General features: G+C 51.8%; 2 protein-coding genes across 9 annotated transcripts in view; one reads left to right on the top strand and one right to left on the bottom strand.

Annotated features, from left to right (window-relative positions):
• RSPH14 (radial spoke head 14 homolog) overlaps window positions 1-2,602 on the bottom strand; it is a 97,723-nt gene extending 95,121 nt beyond the window's left edge. Inside the window, exon 1 of the mRNA XM_088143762.1 lies at window positions 2,254-2,602. Coding sequence (XP_087999888.1) covers window positions 2,254-2,452 — 199 coding nt within the window. The 5' untranslated portion in view covers window positions 2,453-2,602. The remainder of the gene's footprint in view (window positions 1-2,253) is intronic.
• Window positions 2,150-22,557, top strand: RAB36 (RAB36, member RAS oncogene family). Of its 8 annotated transcripts, XM_088143753.1 has the most exons (12): window positions 2,742-2,854; window positions 5,657-6,710; window positions 7,700-7,772; window positions 7,902-7,993; window positions 12,422-12,487; window positions 13,291-13,392; window positions 15,763-15,827; window positions 15,945-15,996; window positions 17,444-17,525; window positions 18,773-18,863; window positions 19,137-19,256; window positions 19,615-22,554. In XM_088143753.1, the coding sequence occupies exons 2-12, from the start codon at window positions 6,079-6,081 to the stop codon at window positions 19,674-19,676; spliced, it is 1,437 nt and encodes a 478-aa protein (XP_087999879.1). In that variant the 5' UTR covers window positions 2,742-2,854; window positions 5,657-6,078; the 3' UTR covers window positions 19,677-22,554. The 8 variants fall into 8 exon arrangements, with proteins under 8 accessions (XP_087999884.1, XP_087999885.1, XP_087999880.1 ...); XM_088143758.1 differs by lacking the exons at window positions 2,742-2,854; window positions 5,657-6,710 and adding an exon at window positions 2,150-2,269; XM_088143759.1 differs by lacking the exon at window positions 5,657-6,710 and having other exon boundaries at window positions 2,573-2,854.
• Window positions 22,558-23,935: the final 1,378 nt, after the last annotated feature.

Genomic DNA, 23,935 nt, shown 5'->3' with positions numbered 1-23,935 from the left:
TGGCTGGTGCCACACCGTAAACCCATCTGGCCACATTTCCGAGAGGGGCACCCCCACCTCGGGTCCCAGCCAGGTCTCGGTGATACATGCCAGGTCTGCCCCCTCCTCAGTGATCAAGTTGCATATGAGGGGGCCTTGTTTTTAACTGACCTGGCATTAAGCAGCAGCAGCCGGAGGCTGGTAAACAGTTTTTAACTGTTTTTTATTATTTTTTGGATATTGTAAGCCATCCAGAGTCTTCTGGAGTGGCAGCCATTTATTAAATCATCATAAATCATCATCATCGCTAAAAGCAACAAAAAAGCATTGTGGAGTTATGCCAGTAGTAAAAGGAAGAGAAAGGATGGGGGAGGTCCATTGTTAAGGGAAGATGATGAGGGGATCTCGCTCTTACTTTGCTTCAACCTTCTCCCAAAGGAGAATTGCAGGACTTCAACAGAACAACATACTGTACAAAGCAGTAGCAACCCAAGGAAAGTAGAGATGGCTACCGTAATCTAGTTTAAGCCTCCAAAGCAATTACATCCAAAAGATTTGAAAGACATTATGGATATCATCTCAGCGCCTTTTCTGTCATCTTTGAGAAGTCATGGAAGACTGCTGTAGTGCCAGAGGATTGAAGAAGGCAAATATTCTCTTATTTTCAAAAAGGGAAAGGAAAAAAAAGGATCTGAGTAGCTACAGATGTTACCAAGCAAAATTCTGAAACAGGTTATAAGCAGTCAATTTGTGAGGATACAGAGAACAATGCATTTCTTGTCAGGAGCCAGAATGGATTTATTAAGAGTAACAGGGAATCAAAAGGTACTTTAGAGGTCGGGTGACCATCCAACCTCTGAAGATTTCCGAGAAAGGAGACTTCACATAGCGGCCTGTAATGGGCTGTGAGAATAACCTTAAGGAACAGGAGGAAGAGCTGCAACCAAGGCAGCGGTCAGATAAGAGAAATCTGAGTCCAAAGCAGAAATGAAATTTGAGAAAATGTCTTAGACTTGACCCTCCCTGGTTCTCTAGTAGATAAAGAACAGGGAGGGGGAGGTGCTTTCAGACTTGCACGATTCTGTTACTGTAACCCTATAATAAGAGTAGTTTTAGTGTTCATAACTTTGGTTTCCAAGTCTGGCCTATCTCAAAGAGCTGACATAGCCCGATCCACTGGCTGTCAGCTCATACAGTCGGGAAATTCCTCATGTCTAACCTGAACCTCCTTCTTTGTACTTTCAACCCTTTGGTCCTGGTCCTACCCTCTGGGGCAATAGAGAATAACCATTCCCTCCTCTGGATAACAACCCTTCAGCTCTCTGAACACAGCTCTCTATCACATCTCCCCTTGGTCAATTATTTGGCAGGCTAAACACTCAGGACCTTCAACGATTCCTTGTAGGGCTTCACAGCATTCTTCGGAATTTGTTCCTGTCACTGTCCTTCTGAAATGGGTGTCTGGAACTGGACTCAGTACTTCAAATCTTATTTGACCAGAGCAGAATAGAATGGACTCTCTGTGTTTTCATGGATCACAAGCTGAACGTGAGCCAATAATGTGCTCTAGCTTCAAAAAAGGCAACTGCAATCCTAAACTGCATTGGCAGAAATTTAGAGAGTTCTAGTTCCTCTCTCTTTTGCCTTGGTCAGACTGCACTTAGTATGTTGTGCCCCATTCTGGGCCCTGCATTTTACTAATGGCCCTGACAAAGCAGAGAGTATCCAGAGGGGAGCAGCCTGGAAGGAAAAACTAAGGTGGCAGGGTTGGAGGTGCTGGGATATTTCGCCTGGAGGTGATCCTGCAGGCAGACACAAGAGCAGTCTTTCAACCTGTTCAGGAGCTTAACTTGCAGGGAAGCAGATTTCAGTTGAAGGACAGGAAAAATGTCCCAGCAGGAACAGCTGTTCAGCAACGGAACACAGACTGACTCGGGAGGCGCTGTGCCTCTGCCGCAGGAGTGAATGTCTGTACGAGGCTGGACTAGATGATCTTCCAGTTAGTTTACACTCTCAAATCCTGCTCACTCCCAGCCAGGCGAATCACCTGAGGGACACTTTAAGAGGCGTGGACTTCAACTCCCAGAATTCCCCAGCCAGTGAGCCGGGCTGAGGAATTCTGGGAGTTGAAGTCCACGCCTCTTGAAGCGGCTGAGGCGAGAAACGCGGGGCTGGAGGGCCGCTGGGTGCCCAGCCCCTCTCCTGCCCCTCCGTCGCCAGGCCGGACGGGGGAGACGAGGGCCTCCCGCCGCCGCCGCCGCCGCCGCCGCTCACCCAAGTCGATGGCTTGGTAAGCGTTCTCTGGGTCGTGCACCAGGTCGCAGAGCGCCATGAGGGCCCGCTGCCGCGTCAGCAGCTCGGGGGACTGCAGCTCCTCGTTGAGCTTGGGGAGGCCTCGGCGGCCGAAGGCCACGGGCGCCTTAGTGGGGTCGATGTCGGGGGGCAGCCGGGCGGAGATCCGCGGGTGCGCCATGCCAGCCGGGAGCGCAGCCGAGCCGCGCGCGCCGGGTTGCTAGGCGACCGGGACGCCGGGACCCGTGGGCCGCCGGGCGGGGGAGGCGCGGTGTCTGCGCACGCGCCGGCTCCGGAGGCAGGGCCATCCTGCGGAGGGGCCGAGCGGTCGCCCGAGCAGCCTCGGAAGGATTCGGCGGTCCCCGTCGCGGTGCCGCGCACGACCGAACTCCTCCCCCCGCCTCCTGCTGCGCCGGGTCGCCCCGTTGGGCGGGGGGCCGCAGGGGGCTGCGCACGCCCGACCTGTTCCGGGGGGCTCCCCCTCCTCTGGCAAGCGCGTCTCGCCCAGCCTCCGCCTCGCCGATTCGCGGGGCTCCGGGCGAGCATCCCGCTGGCCTGGCTGTAGCGACTCGCTGCTGACCAGGTGAGAGAGGCCGGGCCGGGGGGCCCCGAGAGCTGCTGAGGAGCCCCCGTCCTCCACCGGTGCGGCTTCGGACCCCGTCCTTCCACCGGTGCGCTCGGGAGTCGCGGCCCCTCCCCGGCCAAGGAGATGGGCGTGGGGGGGGGCGTGAACTGGGTTCTAAGCAAACAAGCGCAGATTGGGGGGGTTTGGGAGGGGATGAGCAGTTTCTCCCTTGGATGTTTTTTTCAAGTCGTTATAAAGCATGGTCTGTATGTGCGCCTTCCAGTCAGCACTGACTCCCGGCGACTGCCCGGACCAGTCCCTGCAGTTTTCTTGGCAAGTTTTCGGAAGCGGTTTGCCATTGCCTGCTTCCTCGGGCTGAGAGAGAGTGACTGGCCCAAGATCCCCCTGCTGGCGTTGTGCCCAAGGCAGGACTGGAACTCTCGGCCTCCCGGTTTCCAGCCTGGGGCTGTAACCACTACACCAGAGTGGGTCTCATGAAGCATAGAGCCCGGGGAATGGGCTCAGGTGTTGGGCATCTTTCCCACTTTTATCAGGGAAGAAAAGGGAGTTTTGGCTTGTAATCATTTGCACACACTTTGGACAGGCTCCTCAGAGCATGAGGGGATTTACTTCTGAGCTGATTCACACGGGGTCTGGCTGCACTCCAAAGCCCAATGTTTCTCAGTCTTGGCAAGTTTAAGATGGGTGGACTTCATGGCTGGCTGGGGAATTCTGGGAGTTGAAGTCTGCCCGTTTTAAATTTGCCAAGGTTGAGACACGCTGCCATATCCCATAAGCTCTGGGCTGCAAAACTCTGGAGGACAACTAGATGGTAGCAAAGGGTTGGGGTTTCCTTTATCACTTCCTTCCCACCTAGTGGTCTTCTGGATTTCTGCAGCCTAAAACTGGTAGCCCTATTTCTATATGGAACGGGTAGAGTGGCAGGGAACAGACCACCCTCTAAAAGGGTCCCCATTCAGAGTCTAAAATTGGGAAACTGGATTGAGAAAGCAGCAGTGCAAGCAGCAGAATTCTACCTGCTTATTTGCTTCCTTCCCCTTCCCCCATTCTGCAGCCTGGCACTTCCAAATGCTGACAACACTAGACCGTTTAGGACCTGTCCTTTTCGTTCTTATGACTTAATTTCAGAGGATGCTAAGGCGTTCCACAGGCTACTGCAGTAAGGAACCTTTATTTTCCAGTAGAGATATATTTATTTAGGCATTGCATTTATACATCACGTTTCTCCCCCAGGCACCCAAGGCCATTTAAAATTTAACATATTTAAATAAAACAAACACTGCAAAGCTTCCTTTCTCTAGAACAAAATTGCCTTAGGCTATTGGTTATTGCCTTAAGAACCCTGAGAGTAGCTTTCTCCTCTCTCTGCTAGGGCTTAATTAGCCCTCCGAGGAAAACAGAGGGAAAGGGACCCCAACTCCTTTGACTGTTGAGAAGTTATTTAAAGAGAACATTGCAAAGTTACCAGAGGGGCCAATCTGAGCAGGTGGTTCAAAACAAGGCAAGAATAGATACGGTTTGCTTGTCCATCAAGCCCAGCAAATCAATTGCAGTCTACCCGGTTGCCAGGAAATGTGTTTATTTTCTGGATCACTTGGTTTCAAGAGCAGATCCTCTCTGTGGCAACTTGAAGCCTATTTGCATATGGGGAGGGAAAAGTTGCTGATCAGCCTCTTTCCCTGCTGAGAGCTGGAGCTGAGTAGCCTGCTCTGGCCCCCTACTCCGAGCAAGGCCTTTAAACTCCTGAGTTACTGTAGAAAGATGGTGCTGAGTGGAGCAGGAGCAGGCCTCAGTTCTCTAACGTGAGCTGTTTCTTCCAAGGGACTCCGCCAGCCACAAACAGAAATGTAGCTGTTTCCATTCTGATCCGCTGGTGGATGTTTCCCTGTTTCTGGCAGGTGGAATGGTTGCTGTTCGTTTCTGTCCTTACATAGAGCTGCTGGACAGGCTGAAAAGACCAATAGAGGCGAATATGTGCAGCTCAGGGTTGAACTGTGGAGCCCGTGGGGTTCTCTGAGCTTGGTTCTTTTCTTGCAAATGTTTCATTACCCGGCCAGGTAACATCTCCAGTGCTAAAATGGAATGGGGTTTGCTCTCTGTTTATGTGCTGTGGCCTGCTGAAAAGAAAAAGGGATGTGAAAGAGGGGCAAATACGCAATGCAAGGATTATGCCAGAAGGGCTGACGTGTGGAGGCTGCAAGAAATGTCCAGGTGACAAAAAAGGCTTTGGAGCTACAAGGAAAGAGGCAGCAGGGCTGTTGTGAGGAGCGAGGGGAACACTGGTAACAAGTGATCGATCGCGAGGAAACAGAGTCTTAACCCTGACTTTTCCCTCACTAGGGAAAACACCATGGTTGTGCCACTGGTCAAAGGAGAGAGATGCAGCTCAGGGTAGACCAGGAGGGGGTAAATGAAAGAGAGCTAATTTAAATGAATGCAGGTCTCCGTGTCCAGATGAACAAATGCCAGGGCACCAAAGAAACCAATGGAAGGGGTTGTAGAACTGCTAACTGTAATTGTGGAGGACTCCCGGAGGTCTGGCGAGGTCCCAAAGGCTGGAGAAGAGCGAAGGTTGCCCCCCCTTTCGAAAAGAGGAGCCAGGAAAATATGGGTCTGTTAGCTGGGTGTGTCCCCTTGACAACGTCCTCAGACGATGGATGAGAAGGGGCCTTTGGTGGGATGCAATTAGCGGATGCGCTAGCAGGCACCCAGAGTCCAGAGCACTGGAGCAGTTGTCCCACCCCAGTCCGACTTGCTCAGGCCCCACTTGGACTTCTGTGTCCAATTCTGGCCCTCCAGCCTAAGCGGGACGTTGACAAACTGGAGTGTGTTCAGAGGACGGCTATCAATGCGGTGAAGGCTCTGGAAACCAAATCTGGCAACGGTGAAGGAATGAAGGAAGTGGGTAAGTTGAGCGTGCCAAAGAGAAGGCTGGGAGAGGCACAGAGCCCCTTCAGAGATGTAAGGCCAGGGAAGCGGACTCAGGCTGGACCCCAGGAGGGTCTTACTCCTGGAGGTGCTACCAACCAGCTGAGTGAGCTGCCTCTTGAGGTCCCTTCTCCGGAGCTCTTCACACTGAGCAGTGCAGGACTAGATGACCTCCGGGGATGGTCTGTATGCTGCATTTTCACCATGGGGTTTCGGAGGCCATCTGGTCCAGCCCCTGCTCAGTGCAAGAATCCTGAGAGCATCCCGGACAAACACCGGTTCAATCGTTGAAGATGGCGACGGAGCCCCGACGGCCTCGCGTGTCGCCACGGGAAAGGCAACGAATTCGGGGCAGGCATGCAGCCTTTCCCGGAACAGAAGCGGGTGAGGAAAGGGCATTTTGGGGGCGCGGGGAGAGAAGCGCTTGTCTGCCGTGGCGGAAGCTGCGCCGCCCTTCCAGGGAGGCGGCTGCGGCAGCGGCGGGCCGGCGCGGGGGGCTGTGCCCGGGAACGCCGCCTCCCGCCCGGCGCGCGCCCGCGGGGGCTGGTTGCCATGGCCACGCGGCGCCGGCGCCTCTTGCTGGCTGCTGCCCGGTGAGGGCGTCTCGCCCGCCCTCGGCCGCTGGCAGGTCCGCGGAGCCGCTCGGGAGCCTGCTCTCCGCCAGCCGCTCTGCTCCGCAGCCCGGGCGCGGGGGAGCCGCGGCTGCGGGCTGCCCTTCGCCAGCTCCCGGACGTCCAGGGGCAGGGGGCGCGGGGCCCGGCGCGGCTTGGTCTCCGCGGCTCCGTCCGTCGGGAGGGGAGGGGAGGGGAGGGCGCGGCAACCGCCCGGGCTCCTGGTGGCTGAGCGGGGGAAGGTGCCCGCTGGCCCGCGGCCCCTCCGCGCCCGCAGCGCTGGCCGGGTGGCGCCAGAAGGCTGGAGCGCGCAGGTGGGGCGGCTGGGGTGGGGGGAGATTGGCGGGAAAGCCCCCCGGGCCCGGGCCGGCAGGGGAGGGCGGACGGGCGGGGAGAGCTGCTCGGAGGCCTGGCCTGTCTGCCGCTGCCAGCTCGGGGAGGGGGCACGGCGCTGCCCCGCAGGGGAGGGAGGTGCCTTCGAGGCTTAAAGTAGCAGCAGGCCTGGAAATGGCTCTCCCCTGCCCCTGCCCCTTCCTTGGATCCGGGAAGAGCACCACAAGAATGGCACCTGCCTTCCTGCTGCTTTGGGGAAGCAGCTTCTGCACCCCCCGGCACTCCCTCTCCAGGGTCCAGAGCCTGGCCTGGCACAAAGACAGTTGTCCGGCTGTTCCCCGGGCCCTTCTGTGGTGGAGGAGAGCCTTCATGCTCACCTAAATGGCGTGCCATGCACGAGCCCACATCTGCTTTAGCCTTGGCTGAAGATAGCGCAATTGGCCAGAAGGCTCCTGGCAAAGGGAAAATCCTGGGCCTCTTGGCATAGCAAGGTCCTGCTGGCAATAGCTTTTAGGCCAGATTGCTAGACTTGGAAGGGGCATGAAGAGCCAAAGAAGTGCTGGGTCACCTGCTCTTCGGGCACTAGGAAGCAGCCTTGTCAACCAGGAGGCCCTGCAGCGCATGAGACCGCAGCCCCCCTCTCAGGGGCTTCTGCCTCTTGCCAAGAGAGGGTGCCCCCCTGGATGTGATGCTGGGGGAGCTCTCCTTGTGCTGACGGGGGCATGCCCACAGATCTAACTGGGCGGGGGGTGTTGCTAAGGCTAGGAGGGGGCCACCCTGCCCACCCCACCTCTTTCCAGCTAGCCTCTCATGGCTGATGGTGGCCGAGGCTCGACTGCAAGTTGGAGGGCCCTGGTTCCCATCTCTCAGCTTCGTGGGCATCCAGAGGTGCTAATATCCACCCGCCTCGCAGGGTGAGGTTGAGGATTACAAAATGGCTGTGCCCTCATCTTTCTTTTATGCCTCACAGCAGTGCAAACTGGGCGATGAAGGGCCCCCTCTTGCCCGTGAGCAGAGACAGGAGGATCTCTGACTTCCCCAAGGTAAGCAGCCTTTCCGTCCATCCCCTCCTGCCTTTGGGGTGGGGACCTTTGCCTGGCTTGAGGAAGGAAGTGGCACCCACCCCCCAGCCTCCCGGACTTTCTAGTGCTGCTGCTCCCCTCTGCCTGCAGTGCTACACCCCCGAGGCCTGTCTCCAGCTCAGGGAGGACTTCCATGCCCAGGTGAGGGCTGCCTGTCAGCGGAGGAACCCTGGCACAGTTGGGTGAGTCTCCATTCCACCGGTGGCCGTTCAATTTGTTGGTTTGTTCCTTGGGCTCTTCCGTCTGCCTTGCTTTCTCAGCCATGCTTCCCTCCTCTGGGTTGAAAGCCCTACCCAAAAAGTAGACAAGAAGCACCCCTTTGGCCCCCTCATATTTCTGGAATAACAGGACATTCTTCCTCCTTTTATCCGGCCTCCGTGTCCTTCATCCCCTCTGCTCTTTGGCTCACAAGATATTGTTGGTTGTAAGCCTGGGACACTACTGTAGATGGGTTCAACACCTTACACAGTGCCAGGAGGTTTAAACCATTCCTTGCCAAACAGTTTGTAGTGTTTGCATATCCTGCTGAGCCAAAACCAACCCATATCATGGTTTAATGGGATGTGAGCTAATAAAAGGGTTGCACGCAACATCATAATAGCAAGGAGGCACTCTGCTCTGGGTGTCAGGCATAGACATGCTGTTTATACATTTAGTCTTAAGAGCTTGTTAGTGCAATCACACCCCCTCCCTTTGTAGATGTGGCCAGCAAACCACCAAGGTTCATCCTGTTTTCCAATTCCTGCAAGCCCAAGATAGAAACTGCTTTGGGTTTGAAGGACGGGAGTAGCCTTAGGAAAGCGTCTCGGTCTGGACATCTATCTATCTATCTATCTATCTATCTATCTATCTATCTATCTATCTATCTATCTATTTACATGTATTGGCTGCCCAGCTCCCGTGGATCCTGGGCAGCGCACAAAACTAAAGAAGATATAAAAATAGCTAAAGATATTAAATCAACAGGCAGCCTGGACTAACGCGCTCTGATAAACAACAAAATCCACAAAACAAAACGGGCCATTAAACAAATAGCAAGCATCAGCCTAAGGCCTGGGACCAAAGGCGGGTCTTCTGGGACCCCAGGAGAAAGGGCGCCATCCTCATCTCTGGGGGATCCTGTTCCGGAGGGTGGGGGCCGCAACAGGGAATGCCCACTTCCTGGGTCCTGCAAAACGTTCAATGGAGGGGACCTGGAGTGCACCCATTCTGCTGGAACATACTGGGCGGGCAGAAACAACTGGGGACAAGCGGTCTGTCGGGTATCCAGGCCCTCTGCCACACAGGGCTTTATGACCAGCACCTAGAACTGCATTCAGAAGCAACTGGTAGCCAAAGCAGCTCGCATAGCGGTGGTGACACATGGCACACCAAGAGATGCCTGTTACTGCTGGCACTTTTGAACCAGCTGAAGCTTCTGGGTGGTCTTCAGGGGCAGCCCTATGTAGATTATTGCTTTGCAGTAATCCAATTGTGAGGTGACCAGGGCATGAGTGACTGTCTGAAGGGCCTCCCGATTGAGGAAAGGGTGCAGCTGGCACACAAGATGAGCCTGTGCAAAGGCCTCCTGGCCACAGCCGCCCACTGCTCTTTGAGCAGTAGCTGCGAGTCCTGAAGGACCCCCAAGTTGCGCACCAGTCTTGACTGGGGAAGCGCAGCCCCACCCAAGACCAAGGATGGTGACATCCCTGACCCGGGGGTCCAAACAGCCACGGCCACCCAGTCTTGTTAGAGTTGAGTCAAAGTCTGTTCTGCCCCATCCAGACCCGAACGGCTTCCAGACACTGGGTCGATATGCTGACAGCTTCGCCAGTGCTGCTTGGGCCGGAGATGCACGTTCATCAGCATACTGGATGATATGGCCTCACCCAGCGGTTTCATGTAGTTGTCGAATAAGAGGGGGAGAGCACCAAGCCCTGAGGCACCCCACACGTGAGGGGCTGCGGATGCAATCTCCCCCCCCCCAATCAGCACTGATTGGGACCAACTGCTGAGGCAGGAGGTGACCCACTGGAGCACTGCCTTCCACTCCTAACCCCCGCAGCTGGTCCAGAAGGATACGGTGGTTGACAGCATCAAAAGCTGCTGAGAGGTCCAGGAGCACAAGGATGGATGTGCCACTCCCCTCCTGGCTCCGCCAAAGGTCATTAAAGGGCTGTGCAGTAATAATCATGCCTGGAGGTTTAACTAAGCTGCTCAATGGTGCCTTCAGGATGCAGTGGGTAGAAGTTTAATCCATCGATAATCAACAGCCCAACTTAGCAGCTCTTGCAGGGTCTCTGACTGCAGGTGTGCAGAAGCAGGACCCTTGGTGGAGCAGAGGCCTCCGTGGCAGGAAGCGGCAGTTCCAACAGCTGCAGTGTAAACGGAAGGTGACCTGAGGTGGAGGGGCTGGAATCGCCAGGTTGGGTGGCCATTGCCGAGAAATGAGCGGGACGTGGGCTCTGTTTTCCTGAGAGGAGAAGGGATGTACTTGGTTCTGGGAGATAATAAACAGTCGGCTGAATTCACACATTCTCCTATGCAGGGTTTCTGAACCCTGGTGACTTTCAGATGGGTGGACTTCAACTCCCAGAATTCCCCAGCCAGCATCACTGGCTGGGGAATACTGGCAGTTGAGGTCCATCCATCTGAAAGTCGCCAAGGTTGAGAAACACTGCTGTAACGCAATTAGTTTTCCTCTCACTTGGCATGTAATGGGAACCCAGCCATATTGGTTGGTAAACCATGGCTGATGGCCCAGCATAGTGGTGCGCTCTCTTATGAAATGGCTGCTGGAAGGCCCTCCTGAGGCCCGCCACCTCCTCTAGAGGCCCCGTAGGATGCTTTGGACTGTCTGTCCTTTTCCTGAGTGGGGGGCACGTTTCCAAAGGTGTCGGGGTTCTGTTTGAGGCCCAGGAAAGGAGGAGGGTGCTAGAGGCTGGTGGGTTTTGCAGCACCTATTTTTTAATCTTTAAAATAATGTCCAAAGTCGGGGAGTGCAGAGAGTCTCAAGGGAGGCGGCTTCCAACACAGGCGCATGGCTGTTCCGCACAGCCTGCCAACTCTGGGTCGAGAGGGTTGGACAGACAATGTCACCCTCTGCTCACTCCGTCCAGCGCAGCGGTTGCGCTGTCCTGCTCCACTTCAAAAGTGGCATTTTATGACTTGCACTGGTGTGAAATCTTTTTCCGTCCTCACAGGCAACAGTGTCCCAAATTTGGTCAAAGGGGACTTGGTTTTGCTATTGGTGGACATGCTGGCTGGGGGATTCTGGGAGTTGAAGTCCACCCAGGTTAAAGTTGCCAAGGTTAAGAAACAGTGGATTCGATGACCCTGGTGGTCCTGTCCAACCCCAGAATCCTGTGATTCTAAGTACATGGGGAGTCAAGAGAGGGGAGCTCACACAAAAGATTTGCCAGCGGAAGCCACGTGTCCACAGAGGCCACCCATCTAAGGTGCTTTCCTTCCCAGCATGGGTGGAGAGGAATCTTCCAGTCACAGGCAGTTGGGGCAAAACATGGGTCCAGCATTGTGGCCAAAGCTGGGCTGAAATCTTGTGGCAGTTTTTTTTAAGCCATCTTAATTCCAGCCACCTTTAGCAGCTTGAGGCTGTGTGCAGAAGAGCTCTTGGTGTGACATGTGAACCAGGGCTGGCGGGGGGGCTTGTTCCACAAACCATGCTTAATCATGACAGGGTCTGGAAGAATCCTCTGGCTGGGGTATTTTCAAGGCTGGATTCAGCCCAGCGAGCATGGCACCTCCATGTTGCTCTGGTGCTCCATGCCAGAGTGCCCCAAAATTGTAATGGCTGGTGGGTGAGGGAGGATGAGAAATTGGCCCTGGGAGAAGGAAGAGAAATGTAAAAAAAAAAAAAAGTGATTGTGCAGATAACTCTGTTCGATCCAGGTCAAACCATTGGTCTGTATGTCTCCTAGGAATCAGTTAAAATGGTCTCCCCCTGTGGAATATGTTCTAGTCGCTGTATCTCAAACCTAGAGAGCCACAGCGATATACTGATTAAAATGTTGGGCTAGGAGCATGGACACCCTGGGTCAAGCCCTCCCTTAGCCATGGGAGCCCCTGCCCTGTCCCTCTTTCTCAGCTCAGCCTTCCTCGCAGGTTGGTTGTGCGGGGGAAAAGTAGGAGGAGAGGGCACTAGGGAGGGAATGCAGGATAGAAATCTAATTAATATGTAAAGACATACTCTGGTTTGCTGGAGGGAGATCCAAATACTTGCAGATCTATTTGTTTTTTGAAGCACAGCCGTTATGGGTTCATCTTGATGTCCTGATGTTGCCTTCACTGTGCTCCCTTTTCGGGCTGCTGCAGACCAAGAAGAAGGTCCTTTCTCTCCCTAGGTTGCTTCATGCCCAGACTGAAAAAGAATTGGGGGGGGTGGAAGCAGAGGGGTGCAAAACAGTTTGAGTCTGAACAGCTTCAAGCTCAAAAGGAGGATGGTGGGCTTGCCATAGGTGAGAACAGGGCCAGTGCCAAGTTGGAGCAAGCCACGTAGAGCCCCAGATTTTGCACACCTCTCCTGGGAAGTTCCCTCGCTCCACGAGACAGTCTGCTTTCTCCTAACACAACTGCTAATGTCAACATGTCCAATGTGAAAATGTGTGTTTCAGCCTGAAAATCTCCAAAGTGGTTGTGGTGGGAGACCTCTGTGTTGGAAAAACAAGCCTTATCAACAGGTATTGTGAGTAACACTTCCTTGTCAAAACTGTTCAGTTTTCCAGCAGCAATTAACAACAGCTGACAGGTTTTTTCCCCAGTGGTTAGGTTACTATAAATTCACTGTTGTCATTTCCCGAAGGGATCCTTGAATACTATATAGGCTGCTTCAGGGCCTTTCTAAATGCGTGGACCCCTGCCATGTGGTGGAACCGCTGGGCATCAGGGCAGTTCCATGGGGCGGGTGCAGAGGAGAAGGATTTCCTCCCCCTCCCCCTCCCCCTCCAGGAAGGCTATCAATGCACACAGAGCTCGAAAACTGGACTTCTTCTCTCAAATGAAGTCTAATGGCAGGTGTGGGTTATAAAAGAGAATCAGTAATTTACCCAACTTCTAATAAAAAAACTTAGGAAGGAAGTTATGACATTCACCCAAAGCATGGAAAGCATTAGTTGCTGTGGGCATCATAGAAATAACAAATGTGCTTTTCTTGGGGCTCTTCTGAAGTACACATCACTTAAATTTCAGAAGGAATATGGGAGCACCTTTTCTGACTACCAAATTTCAGCAAAAGGCAGAAGGCTTCGTGAGCTGCAGTTTCCTTCATCAGATGCATGGAATGGTTAAAACGGTTCCTTTCTCCGCTGTTTTGTATTCTTCCCATGCTGACAAGCTGGCCCATGTGCTGAGTGGGGCTTACTCCCAGATATGCACATAAAGGAGCAATGGCAGCCTTTAGAAAGAACTACTTTTACTTCCTTCTCTCATTCTTTCGAGATCTGAAATAATATGCTGTTTTTTTCTAACCATTTTTCAATTGCAGGTTTTGTAAAGATGTTTTTGACCGGGATTACAAGGCAACCATTGGAGTGGATTTTGAAATTGAGCGTTTTGAGATTGCTGGGGTGCCATACAGTCTTCAGATGTAAGTCAGAAAGCAGTTCCATTCCCTGCTCCCCCTCCCCGATTTCCATGCGCATGGAATGTTTCACTAGAATAAGCTTCAAAGCAGCTCTGATGGAAATGTCAGTCTTGCATTACAAAATGCCTTTGCTCAGGGGAGTGCACAAATGTTACGTGCATGCATGTACCCCAACATACGGAGAACTTTTGCAGAAGTATGCTGTGCACTCAGGATGTCATGCATTGTATTTCAACCCCCAGATTCTGTCTGCCCTTCAAGGTAGACCAGACTAGAACATCAGAGTTATGAATGCTAATACTACTCTTGTTATAAGGTGACAGTAACAGAAATCATGCAAATCTGAATGCGCCTCCCTCCACGAGAACTAGGGAGAGTCAAGTCTGATATGCTTTCTCAAATTACATTTCTGCCCTGGACTCAGATTTCTTCTATCTGACCATTGCCTTGGCTGCAGCTCTTCCTCCTGTCCCTCAGGGTTATTCCTACTTCCCCTTACAGATTCTCCTACCAGCCCTCTGGTATTAATTCCAATGCAGTTGATGATGAGGGAGGCTCAAGAGTTAAGATGTTACGTTGGGGCCTTCGTGGCCAAATCCAGCTTGATGCCAATGTAGGTTTTGTTTTGTTGAGCCTGAAAATCTGCATCTCTCCTTGGACCAGTCCAAGCCTAAGAGGCACAGCAAATCCCAAAATGGAAGGCATTTCAGGGGAAGAGAAGCTAATTAAGAGTGAGGATATGTGGTTGCCCTTGTCCTGGGACCTGTTCAATTAGTGCTGTCTCCTGGGGTATTCAGCTGAATGTGCAAGCAAGGACACTGCCAGCTGACAGTAAATAGTGACCCAAAATGGAAGCTGGCTGGCTGGAATATCTCAAAGGGAGCTTTGTAAGGACCTTTCTGGTAGGCCACAGAAACTCTGGTCCAGGCCACTCAGAGCTGGATGTTGTAGCAGTTGAGGGAGTTTCCTGGGAAGAATGTTGAGAAAGATCTGAGAGCCAGGCAAATCTTGGGGATTCTTGAAGGCACAGAGGGAGCTGGCCTTCACTGAACCCATGACCAAGAATAATTCTGGATGCCTGAGCTCAAGAGACTGTAGGGCAGTCTCAGGGTGGGGTCAGCTGGTTTTGACTTTAGAGGAAGGAAATGGCAACCTGGTCCCTGGCTGCTTAACTGAATCAAAGCAAATATGTGTGTCTGTAGTTTTGTTTGTAAGACCCATGCCTCTGAATGACCAAAGAGGCCCATGGAATGAAAGGTCCCCATGTGGTGATTTCAGCTGCTGATCTTTCTTGGACTGGGGATGCTTTAAGACTGATCCATCCATGTCTCCAGAGCTCTGAATTCCCTAGGTGACTTGGTGGAAAGCATCTGCATTTATTTGGAGCCAGACACAGTACAGCATGACGTACTTTGGGCTCAACAAGAGCCAAAGGCACCCAGGACACTGAATGTCCAGGATAGCAAAGGCTCTTAATTCCTTGTGCTTCAGGCTCTCTTGAGCTTCCTGCCCTGGAGCCTTTCCTCAGACAGGCTGAATGGACATGTGCAGAGGCCTGGGGGTTGAGTTCCTTAACCAGGTTCACTCCTGAATCAGAGTGCAGGCTGTAGGGGATGTACCACCCCCAGGAACCAGCGTATCCACATACCCGTCCTTTGGCATTCCCCAGGCCACCTGCTGCACCTGATCTTTGTTTCTTTTTAAAGTTCCTTGTACTTAAAAATAAGAGGAAGCCTGCTTGGTGCAGGAAAAGCACCAGCCTCAGCATCTTCTCTCATTGCCAAGAGCACCAGTGGCCCCAGAGGAATCCCAGGAAATAACCCCGGTGGATGCTGTAACCCATGTTTGGTTATCCAGGTGGGCCACAGCAATATCCCTTTCTGCCTTGTGGAAAACGGGCATTTCTTTGCCATCCCAGGCCATCAGGGCTGCCACTTTGTGAAAGCTTTTACAATATGCTCCAATATTCCAGATTTACTTGTTCCAAAAATGTTGCTTACTCTTGATCTAAAAAGAAAATGTCCCTGAATGACTCCCCCAAATGTGGCTATTCAATAAACCCAATACATGAACTCAGCGAAGGGGTCGTTTGCTTAACTTGGTCTTTCTTTCTCAAATACAAAAGTCTCCGTCTTCTAAGGCAGCAAGTTATTCAGCATTTGGGCTGAAAGGAATATTCAAGAGGGGGATACGCAAATGGTGATGAATAACAGCCAGAATGATTTTTAAAAAAAATAATAATATTACTTTTGAAGAATGAGAGAGGAAGTTTTGTCTAGGGGCTTTCCCCCAAATCACACGTTAGCTCCATCAGTGAGAGAATTCAGGTCATCTCAGCACCAGACTGACTTTCCTTCTTCCCCTCTTGTCCAGATGGGACACAGCTGGCCAGGAGAAGTTCAAGTGCATTGCATCTGCTTACTACAGAGGAGCAGAAGGTAAGTTGAGGGCCGAGACCCCTGTCCTCACTTGCCCTCCCTTCCTCTTTGGCGTGGCTGACAGACTATTCAAGGGCTGCTCAAACCTTTTATAATCTGGTCTTACTTTCTTGGCAGTAATTATAACTGTTTTCGATTTGGCTGACATCCAGACTTTGGATCACACCAAGTAAGTCATCACAGTTTTATCTTCTGACTGATTTCACATATCCCACTGAGCCATGGATGATTTAACCATGTTGATTGGCTAAAGAAGATCTGGCTGCGTATACACAAAGCCTAAGTCAAGCAAACCCCATTACAACTCAGACCATTTCTGCAATAACAACTTCTACCATTTACAAGATTTATCCAACCACTGTTGTGGCCGAAATAATACCAGCGGTGAGAGACTTCAGCGATGGCAGGTGATCCTATGAAGTCGGTGGTGGGGAAATGGCCTATTAGTGTCTTGTCATGAAGCGTTAAGCCATCCAGGCTGGTTAAGGGGATCTGCTCCTGCACACCCCCTGCGACTTCTCCACCCCACATAGAAAGGCCTTTTAAGCTGGCCTGTGGCTTTTCTGTAGCAAAGTGTCAAGCTCAGAGTGGTCATCACCAATGGGAATTTGAAATCATGGCCATTCCAAGTTTAGGTGACACGCTTAGCCTTAGAAAAAGCCACATACAAGTTAAATATTTGTGTGCATGCGGAGGAGAGGCACCATGCATTAACCATCTGAAGCAAGATGGCTCCACACACCCTGCCAATGAGGGAACGCTACCATGTGGAATCTGGGCAGGTCTTCCTAAAGGGCCTGGGAGGAGGAGGCCGAGGGACTGGACATGGTGTGCGCAAGCTGTCATTTACTCCAGTCAGCCCAGAACCTCCTCTGCCAGGCTGTGTGTGAGATGACAGGCAGAGCGATTCTTCTTTCTGGGCTGCTTCCCTCCAGCACTTGGTATGCCTTCTGCTGGGTCTTGTGTCTTCTCTGGCTCTTCCTGTTTTACCCCAGCTCTTTCTGAGGTTTCCTGCCTGAAGTGAGAGGATCGGTTGACTCATTAACTAGCCTGGGTGGGCAGGAGGCACGTATCCAAGGGACTGGCACAGGGACAGTGTTGTTTGCTGAGCAGGGAGAACATATGGTGCGCCTTCCTTTCTTCTTGCTCTCCTCAAGGCTTTCATTTCCTCTGCTCTCTGTCTCTTCCTCTCGTTCGTAGAACGTGAATCTGATACTGTCTCCTTATCTCTTTCCCCTGCGTTATCACTTGGTGTATCACAAGATCAGCCCCCAGTTCAGGGACTCGTTTTAAAAAGGAGCAATGGTGACAAACACGGGCAGATGGCTGGAGGCCATCTGATTAAGTTTGCAGAGAGAAAAAGAGACACCGGGCCAGTCTGTTGCTTGTTTGCCAGATGCTGAGATCCCAGTCCCTCTTGTGGAGATGCACCTTGCTCACCTCCCTTCCAGACCAAATAGCCAGGTGGAGCGTCTCCATTGCAGCGGGGCAGGAGGCATTTTTGGGGCTGGGCCTGGCAGAAGGACGCCTCCACCGGTGACTTTCTGGGCCAAGCCAGGACTGATAAAGGTTTGTCTTCTCTCACACGCACAACCTTTCCTCTTCTCACTTTCCAGGCAGTGGCTGGAGGATGCCCTGCGGGAGAATCACCCTGGTTCCAGCTTTGTGTTTCTGGTGGGAACCAAGAAAGATCTGCTGGTGAGCCTGAGGAACTCTGTCTCAAGAACCAAGTTGGTTGGTTGGGAGGGAATCCAGCTGCAGCCCAGCAAAAGGAGCGTGCCCATCTGCACGAGATCCCCCGATGGCCGGGGGGGCTGATGCTGCCTCAGGGAAGAACTGGGGACACCCCCAGGCCCTGCTCCTCCATCATGACAAACCAAGGGTGTCAAGATAGCAGCCACAACACACATAAAAAACAGGCGGAACTTCGATTACACTGTTGTGGCTCCCACTTGATATTTTTGACCATAACCTGTAGACACCCCTGTTAAGAGATCCTGATGGGGCTTTTTCCAAGACCCTTCCAAATTTTTTTTGGGTGGCCAGTGTATTTGAAAGAGCAAGAACATGCTCTGGATGCTCTTGAGGAGCAGCTGACAGGAGGGCTGTTGTTTGTCAAGTGACTCCTTTGCCAGAATGCCGCCTGCCCCTGCCCCAAAATGTCCCCTCCCTACAACCTGGGCTTACCTTTTTCCTTTCCCTAGGTAGAAGGGGGCACCTCCCCATTCTCTTTATTTTCTGAGAAAGCTAACAGGGCTCCTTTAGGCTCTTGGAAATGGGGAAGGTGCTGGAGGTGATGCTTTGTGCCTCACCTGCTTCCCACGTTTAACCTCAGTCCCTTTTCGAAATAGACAAGGCCAGAAGGGCAGGGAGCGTGCTGAGGACCCGACTCTCTGTTCCCCGCCACCCCTCCTTTGCGTTGATGGCCCCTCCCTTATCTTGGTGCTCTTATCTAAGGGTTGATGGCCCCTCCCTTATCTTGGTGCTCTATACAAAGAGCTGAAGGACCAACAGCTTGCAGGGATCGCTGGGCTGGCTGTGTGGCCCCCGATGCCACATCCCTGCAGGCCGAGCTTTGGGGACCAACCCGCTTGCAGCATTCAAGGCCATCTTCCGTGACCTTGATCAGCTGCCTCCGGCCAAGCGCGAGAGTCCGTTGCACAACCGCTCAGCCACAAAATGGGGCGGGGGGAGGCAGGGAGGGGAGGTGGCTTGGCTGCAGTGTCCTTGTCAGTATGGCTTCCATTTGCCCCCTCGTCTTCTTTAGATGCCTTCCAAGCTTACGGTCAGCCCCCTCCTCTTACAGCTGCATCCTCCCCAATTTCTTTATTGGAAACATGTCCACGAAGCCACCTTGTGGCGTGGGAGGAGGACGGTGGAAAAGCGTGCGCCTGTGTTTAAAGGGCAGCACTGCAGTTCCCTGTCTGTGGCTCTTTCTGTTCCAGTCCGAGGCTGAGAGTGAGCGGACCGAGCGGGATGCAGTCCGTCTGGCCAACGAAATGCAGGCAGAGTATTGGTCTGTCTCGGCCAAAACAGGTCAGTTGAGCCGAAGGGAAGCAGCACCGCAGATCCAGGAGGGAACTGCACCCCCCCACCCCCACCCCTGCTTTCTGGATGGAGCAGTTGGGCCGCATGTGCTGCGCATCCCGCTGTGGTGCTGTAAGGCGGCTTCCTGTGGTTGGTTCTCCCAGCGAGAGGCCATGCTTTGTGTGTTCTCTGGGTACAGCAAGAACACGTACCAAATATGTCCACTTGCCCGCTTTAGGGATTCGGGGTCCCCCACCCCCATTTTTCTCTCTCTTTCTTCAGGGGAAAACATCAAGGACTTTTTTTCCCGGGTTGCTGTCTTGGCCTTTGAGAAGTCTGTGCTGATGGAGCTGGAGAAAAGCTGCAGCCGGGTGGTTCCAATTGGCACAGGAAACTTCATCAGTATGTTGACCTAATTATCTCCCCCCACCTCATTTTCAGGGAGGCAGCTAGGAGGGGTCTAGACTGCTAGTGCTCATATCTGTGGCTGTCCAGAAGCAGATCCTGTGGAATTCAGTGGAGCCCATGAGCAAGGCAGCATTTGCAGCGCCCTTGACTCTACTCTTCAAGGAGCAGAGCCTTCCAGGGTGGCTGAGGGGACATCCAAGCACATTCTGAAGGACGCAGAGCAAACCTACAACAACCAGTATTTGGGGGTGGGAAGAGAGCAGTCAGCCAGAACAGCAGTTGAGGCCCTTTCCCTCCCCCAGGTCATGGGAAGGAACTTCAGCCCTCTCCTCCCTTGGCGTCCTCCTCGCAGGTATAGAAGAAAATGTGGCGTCCTCACAAGGTCCCCGTCCATCCAACCTGAGCTGCTGCTAATGGCTGACTGTGGACGCGCTGCAGGTTGCACCCATCACTCTTTGAAAAGCAAGACATAACTGAATTTCAGAGGACCACAAGGAGTGACGCAGAGCCACCCCAGCTGCTCCTGAAGCCCTTCCAAGCTTGGGAGGTTCACGTAGAAGAAAAGATCTGCCTTTTTCTAGAAAGGTATATTCCCAGCCCAGCCTGGTTCCCTCTCCCTGGAAACTCTTCACATTCCAAACGCACAGAGCTCATCTCCTGGTTACTTAGAGATGATAGAAAGAGACCACATGGGTTGAATGGACTAATTCAGATGAACAAATCAAAACCAGGTGATCTTTCCTGGCAGCTGCAAATTCTACTTAAGCTGGACTTTTAGTTAAATGTTAACCATGACTAATAGCTGTTAAAACCAGCAGGAGGAATTTGTACTTAAGAGGGGGATATGTGGAGGGAGAAGAGCCTATAATCCCTGGCCATCTCTGATTTAGGGCTTTTCATGTGGACTCAGGGCACCAGAGTGTCTTGCCCTGAATTATTTGTTTGAATTACGTGTTAGCTTTGCTTGGAATTACTGCCAGAGCTCCCTCTTGTAAAAACAGATCTATGTTTTCACGTCTATTGTAGAATTAAAGACTGTGCTTTAGGACCCAGAGTTCTGTGCTATAGTATCTCCCCCATAGTTCAGCAAAACCTTGGCTTAGCAGTGATCAGTGAACCCGCCAGTGGGTGGGAACCAGAGGGCTTGGTTCAAGAGGTTCTCACAGTTTCGCTCCAGGGAGACGTCTCTGCTAGTGGTGGAGACTCACGCCTGGTGTTGCGGCTGAACTCTGAAGGAGAAAGAAAGAAACGTCTTTACAACAGCTTGTGCAGGGAGAGCACAGACGTTCCCAGCCCCCTCGGCAGTGTATGTTATCTGCAGCACACTGGCATTCTGAAGGGAGCAAACAAAACAACCTTGGTGCACGCTTGCGCCAGTCATGGTTAAGTCCCTCCTTGGCTGAAGAGAAAATTTGTCCATTCCAGACAAATGTACATTTCCTGCTGCCAAATCGTGCATAATGGTAAGTGGCTTTGCTTGCAAAGACTTTCATATATATATATTGTATTTGTTTTACAATACATTAGCTCTTAGTAGTACTGATTATGTTTAAGGAGAAGTAAACAGTGAAACCACATCATTTCTTAACCTTTTTAAATTTACACAAGCAACAGACTGACATGGTGCCGCCACTGGATTCCATAAATTAAATGTCAAGAGCCCAAAGAATTTTTATGTTTTGGCCATTCTAAACTAGTAAAGAAATCCCTCTGACCGGCAAGACTCCCGCTCTGCCCCCAGCTGAAAATGCACCCCGGAGGCCAACCAACCTGGCCTTCCTTCTGGAGGTCCAGCCAGGCGCTGTGGAAGCTCTGGCTAGCAGCAGCCCTGGTCTCTGCGCTGAATGACGGCCACCCTTGGCCAGCTCTTGATGGCCCAGTCCAGTGACAGATTCTTTTGGAAGGAGAAGCCAACCCGTGGGGTGGGGCCGGGGGCAGAGCGCACAGTCTCCTCATGAGCACGAGTGCCATTTCTTCCCACCGGAAATCTGCTTTGGCTGGAGATTTTTTTTTGCGGCATGTCATTTCTTCAGTGGACAGAGTAAACACAGTGCTCCCTCCTGAGCTGTTCTGGAGCATCCCTGATGAGGCATTGTGGGGCAAATATGTCTGTTTCCATCATCATCATCATCTCATGGCAAGTATCTTCAGCTTGCTTTAGGCAGAAGAGCTCTGACACTGCTTTTTAGGAGAGAACGAGCCATGCCATTCTGCATTGTGGACAGCCAAAGATCCCAACAGTGTGAGAGATGCAGCTTTGCAAAAGGATTAGTGGTACAGAGCTGCAACAGAGAGAATTGTTTTCTTCTATTCTTCTGGCCAAATTGCAGCACTGCCACTAAACCTCCAACCACGCATGGCTCGTCCTCCCCTGGCACAAGCTTCCTGGGCTCCAGCTGCAAGCTCAGCCTTCTGGTGGGCACCATGCTTGAGAGGTGTGGAAGAACGGGCAGGTCAGGAAAGGGGAGTGAAGACAGCCAGCTGTTGGACGGTCAAATCCAGTGGGAAGTCATGGAGGAAACCAAGTATTTTGCCCAGAAAAGAGCTCTCCCATGGAAGAGGAGGGTGTCGCCCAGAAGGGTTTTGAGGAGAAACTTCCTGATGGAACCGACCACCGCAGGTTGTGGTGTCTCCCTAGATGCCTTCCAAAGAGGGTGGCTACATGGCTTTGCCCCTGCCAACTCAGATTCTCCTCCAACTAGATGCAAAGGAATTGGACCAGATACTTTAGAAAACCCAGATCAGCTTTGGGTTAACCTCCCCCACACACACAAAAAAGGCCAAAATGTGATCAGCTCACAGTGTATTGTCCCTTGGGTGGCTTTAGGATTCAGTGTGTTGTGTGAACATAGTCTATTATTTGACACTCCCCAATCTGCTGCGAAGGAAAATCTGGGGTATCAGATATGATTCAGGCTGTCAAGCTTCATGTGACACACAATAGTGAGCTGAACCCACATTTTCTCAATTAAACAACTTTTGGGCTGGCTTGTTACACTGAACCATAAAGTAACCCATGGCTTTGATTCCCACAACATGGTAAGGTAAACATGGTTGGCAACAGACTAGTTCCCTGTGCCATGTAAGCGATAGTGATGGATCACCAGCCATGAAGCAGCATCACTCAGGCTGACCATTTCAGGCCATAGAGAAGGGAGCTTTTTGGCATTGCAACCATTAGCTGCTCCGGCCTCAGCCTGGTCCTGAAAAATATAGGTAGTCCTCATTTAGCAGCCACAAGGAGGACTGACAACTTGGTTGTTAAGTGAAGCGGTTGCAACTATGCTGATGATCTAACTTCAGCTTTCCTTTGCTTTACAGACCTGGGAAGGTCGTGAATGTGAGGACTGGCTGCAAAATTACTTTTTCATCACTATTGTAACTGAACAGTCGCTAAACAAGGACTACCTGTACTTCCTTTGAGATGGGAGTGTCTTGAGATAAGATCAAGGCTATGCAATTTATTATGAAGCTCCAATAGCCAAAGCTTTTGGGATGGTTTACAATAAATACACACCAAAAAAGGAAAAAATAAATAATACAATTTGAGTTAAAACGTAATAAAATATAAAGATACCATACAAAGCAGGCAGTCATCAAATTCTAAAACAATATGAATTAAAATACAATTAGAAAATGATTAAAAAGCCTGTGAAAATAAAACAGTCTTCACCTGATGCCAAAATGTGGGCCCTGGTCAAGCCTCTCTCGCATTGCTGGTGTCACAGAGACTGTCAATCCCACTTGATAAGCCAGTCCATGAAATCGACTCCATAGGAAGACTAGCGTGGCCTTTATTGAGAGTGGCTCTAATAATAGAATTGTGCAAGCCTGATTCTGCTGCAGTTCCCCATCTCTTTCTTTCACCCCAGGGAATCAGGGAAGTATCTGCCTGACCCACTTCCAACTGTTATCTTGTTTCTCAGGGCTTAAAAAAATGTTTCAGCCCTCTTTGCCTAACGGTTCTTGCATATTTCCACCTTACTGTGTCAGCCTGCCTACCAGCGAAGCATCTCCAGGTGGCCATCTGGTTGGCCAAGAGCAACAACAAATGTTGACCAGCTGCCAATTCTTTGGTCCCGTGCTGGTCCTACAGGGCAGTCACTTTTTGGTGGCTAGCAGACACACCATTTTTAATTTTTTTTTTTAAAACCAGGAACCACAGGGGGAGGGATAAGATACAAGGGGCACGATGCGCTCTTCTCCCCTTGGTTGTCAGTCTGATCTGCAAAAGCACTGCTGTAACAGCAACACCAAACGCGGCTTGTTATTTGTATTTGCAAGACGCCATGGGTGGGACGGAGGGGCCGTCGTTACGGATACCTCCTTGCTCATAAATCCAGGATGCTTTTTTTTCTTTTTAATCTGTAATCTGATAATTGCAGATGATCTGAGAGTGGCGCAATTGCTATGCAGGAACTGCCTCTCTTATCTGATAATTAACAGATAACAGAGAGGCAGTTCCTTCGTAGCAATTGTGCCGCTCTCAGACCCTGCCAGTTGCCCTGGGATCAGGTTGCCCATATGCTGTGCTGCTCTTTTCTCCTCTAACAGATTTCTCAGTCTAGAGAAATAGAACTGCTTATTATTTCTGACGCTCTTTCTCTGCATAACGTTGCACACCTCAGAAGAGAGCACTGTGATGGGTACAGTATGTGGGATAAGCCCACAGA

Source organism: Python bivittatus, unplaced genomic scaffold, assembly GCF_059951505.1.
Source record: "Python bivittatus isolate LINGU-HERP-01145 unplaced genomic scaffold, Pbiv_v1 ctg000390_np1212, whole genome shotgun sequence".
Lineage (NCBI taxonomy): Eukaryota > Metazoa > Chordata > Lepidosauria > Squamata > Pythonidae > Python > Python bivittatus.
This window is presented reverse-complemented; position numbering and strand designations above follow the sequence as displayed.

Excerpts from the sequence above, each read along its gene's own strand:
- RAB36 (XM_088143752.1), top strand. The coding sequence starts at position 6,079 with ATGGCGACGGAGCCCCGACGGCCTCGCGTGTCGCCACGGGAAAGGCAA. Across the intron at positions 7,994-12,421 it reads AGGAACCCTGGCACAGTTGG|CCTGAAAATCTCCAAAGTGG; the intron begins GTGAGTCTCCAT and ends TGTGTGTTTCAG. Across the intron at positions 17,526-18,772 it reads GAACCAAGAAAGATCTGCTG|TCCGAGGCTGAGAGTGAGCG; the intron begins GTGAGCCTGAGG and ends TTTCTGTTCCAG.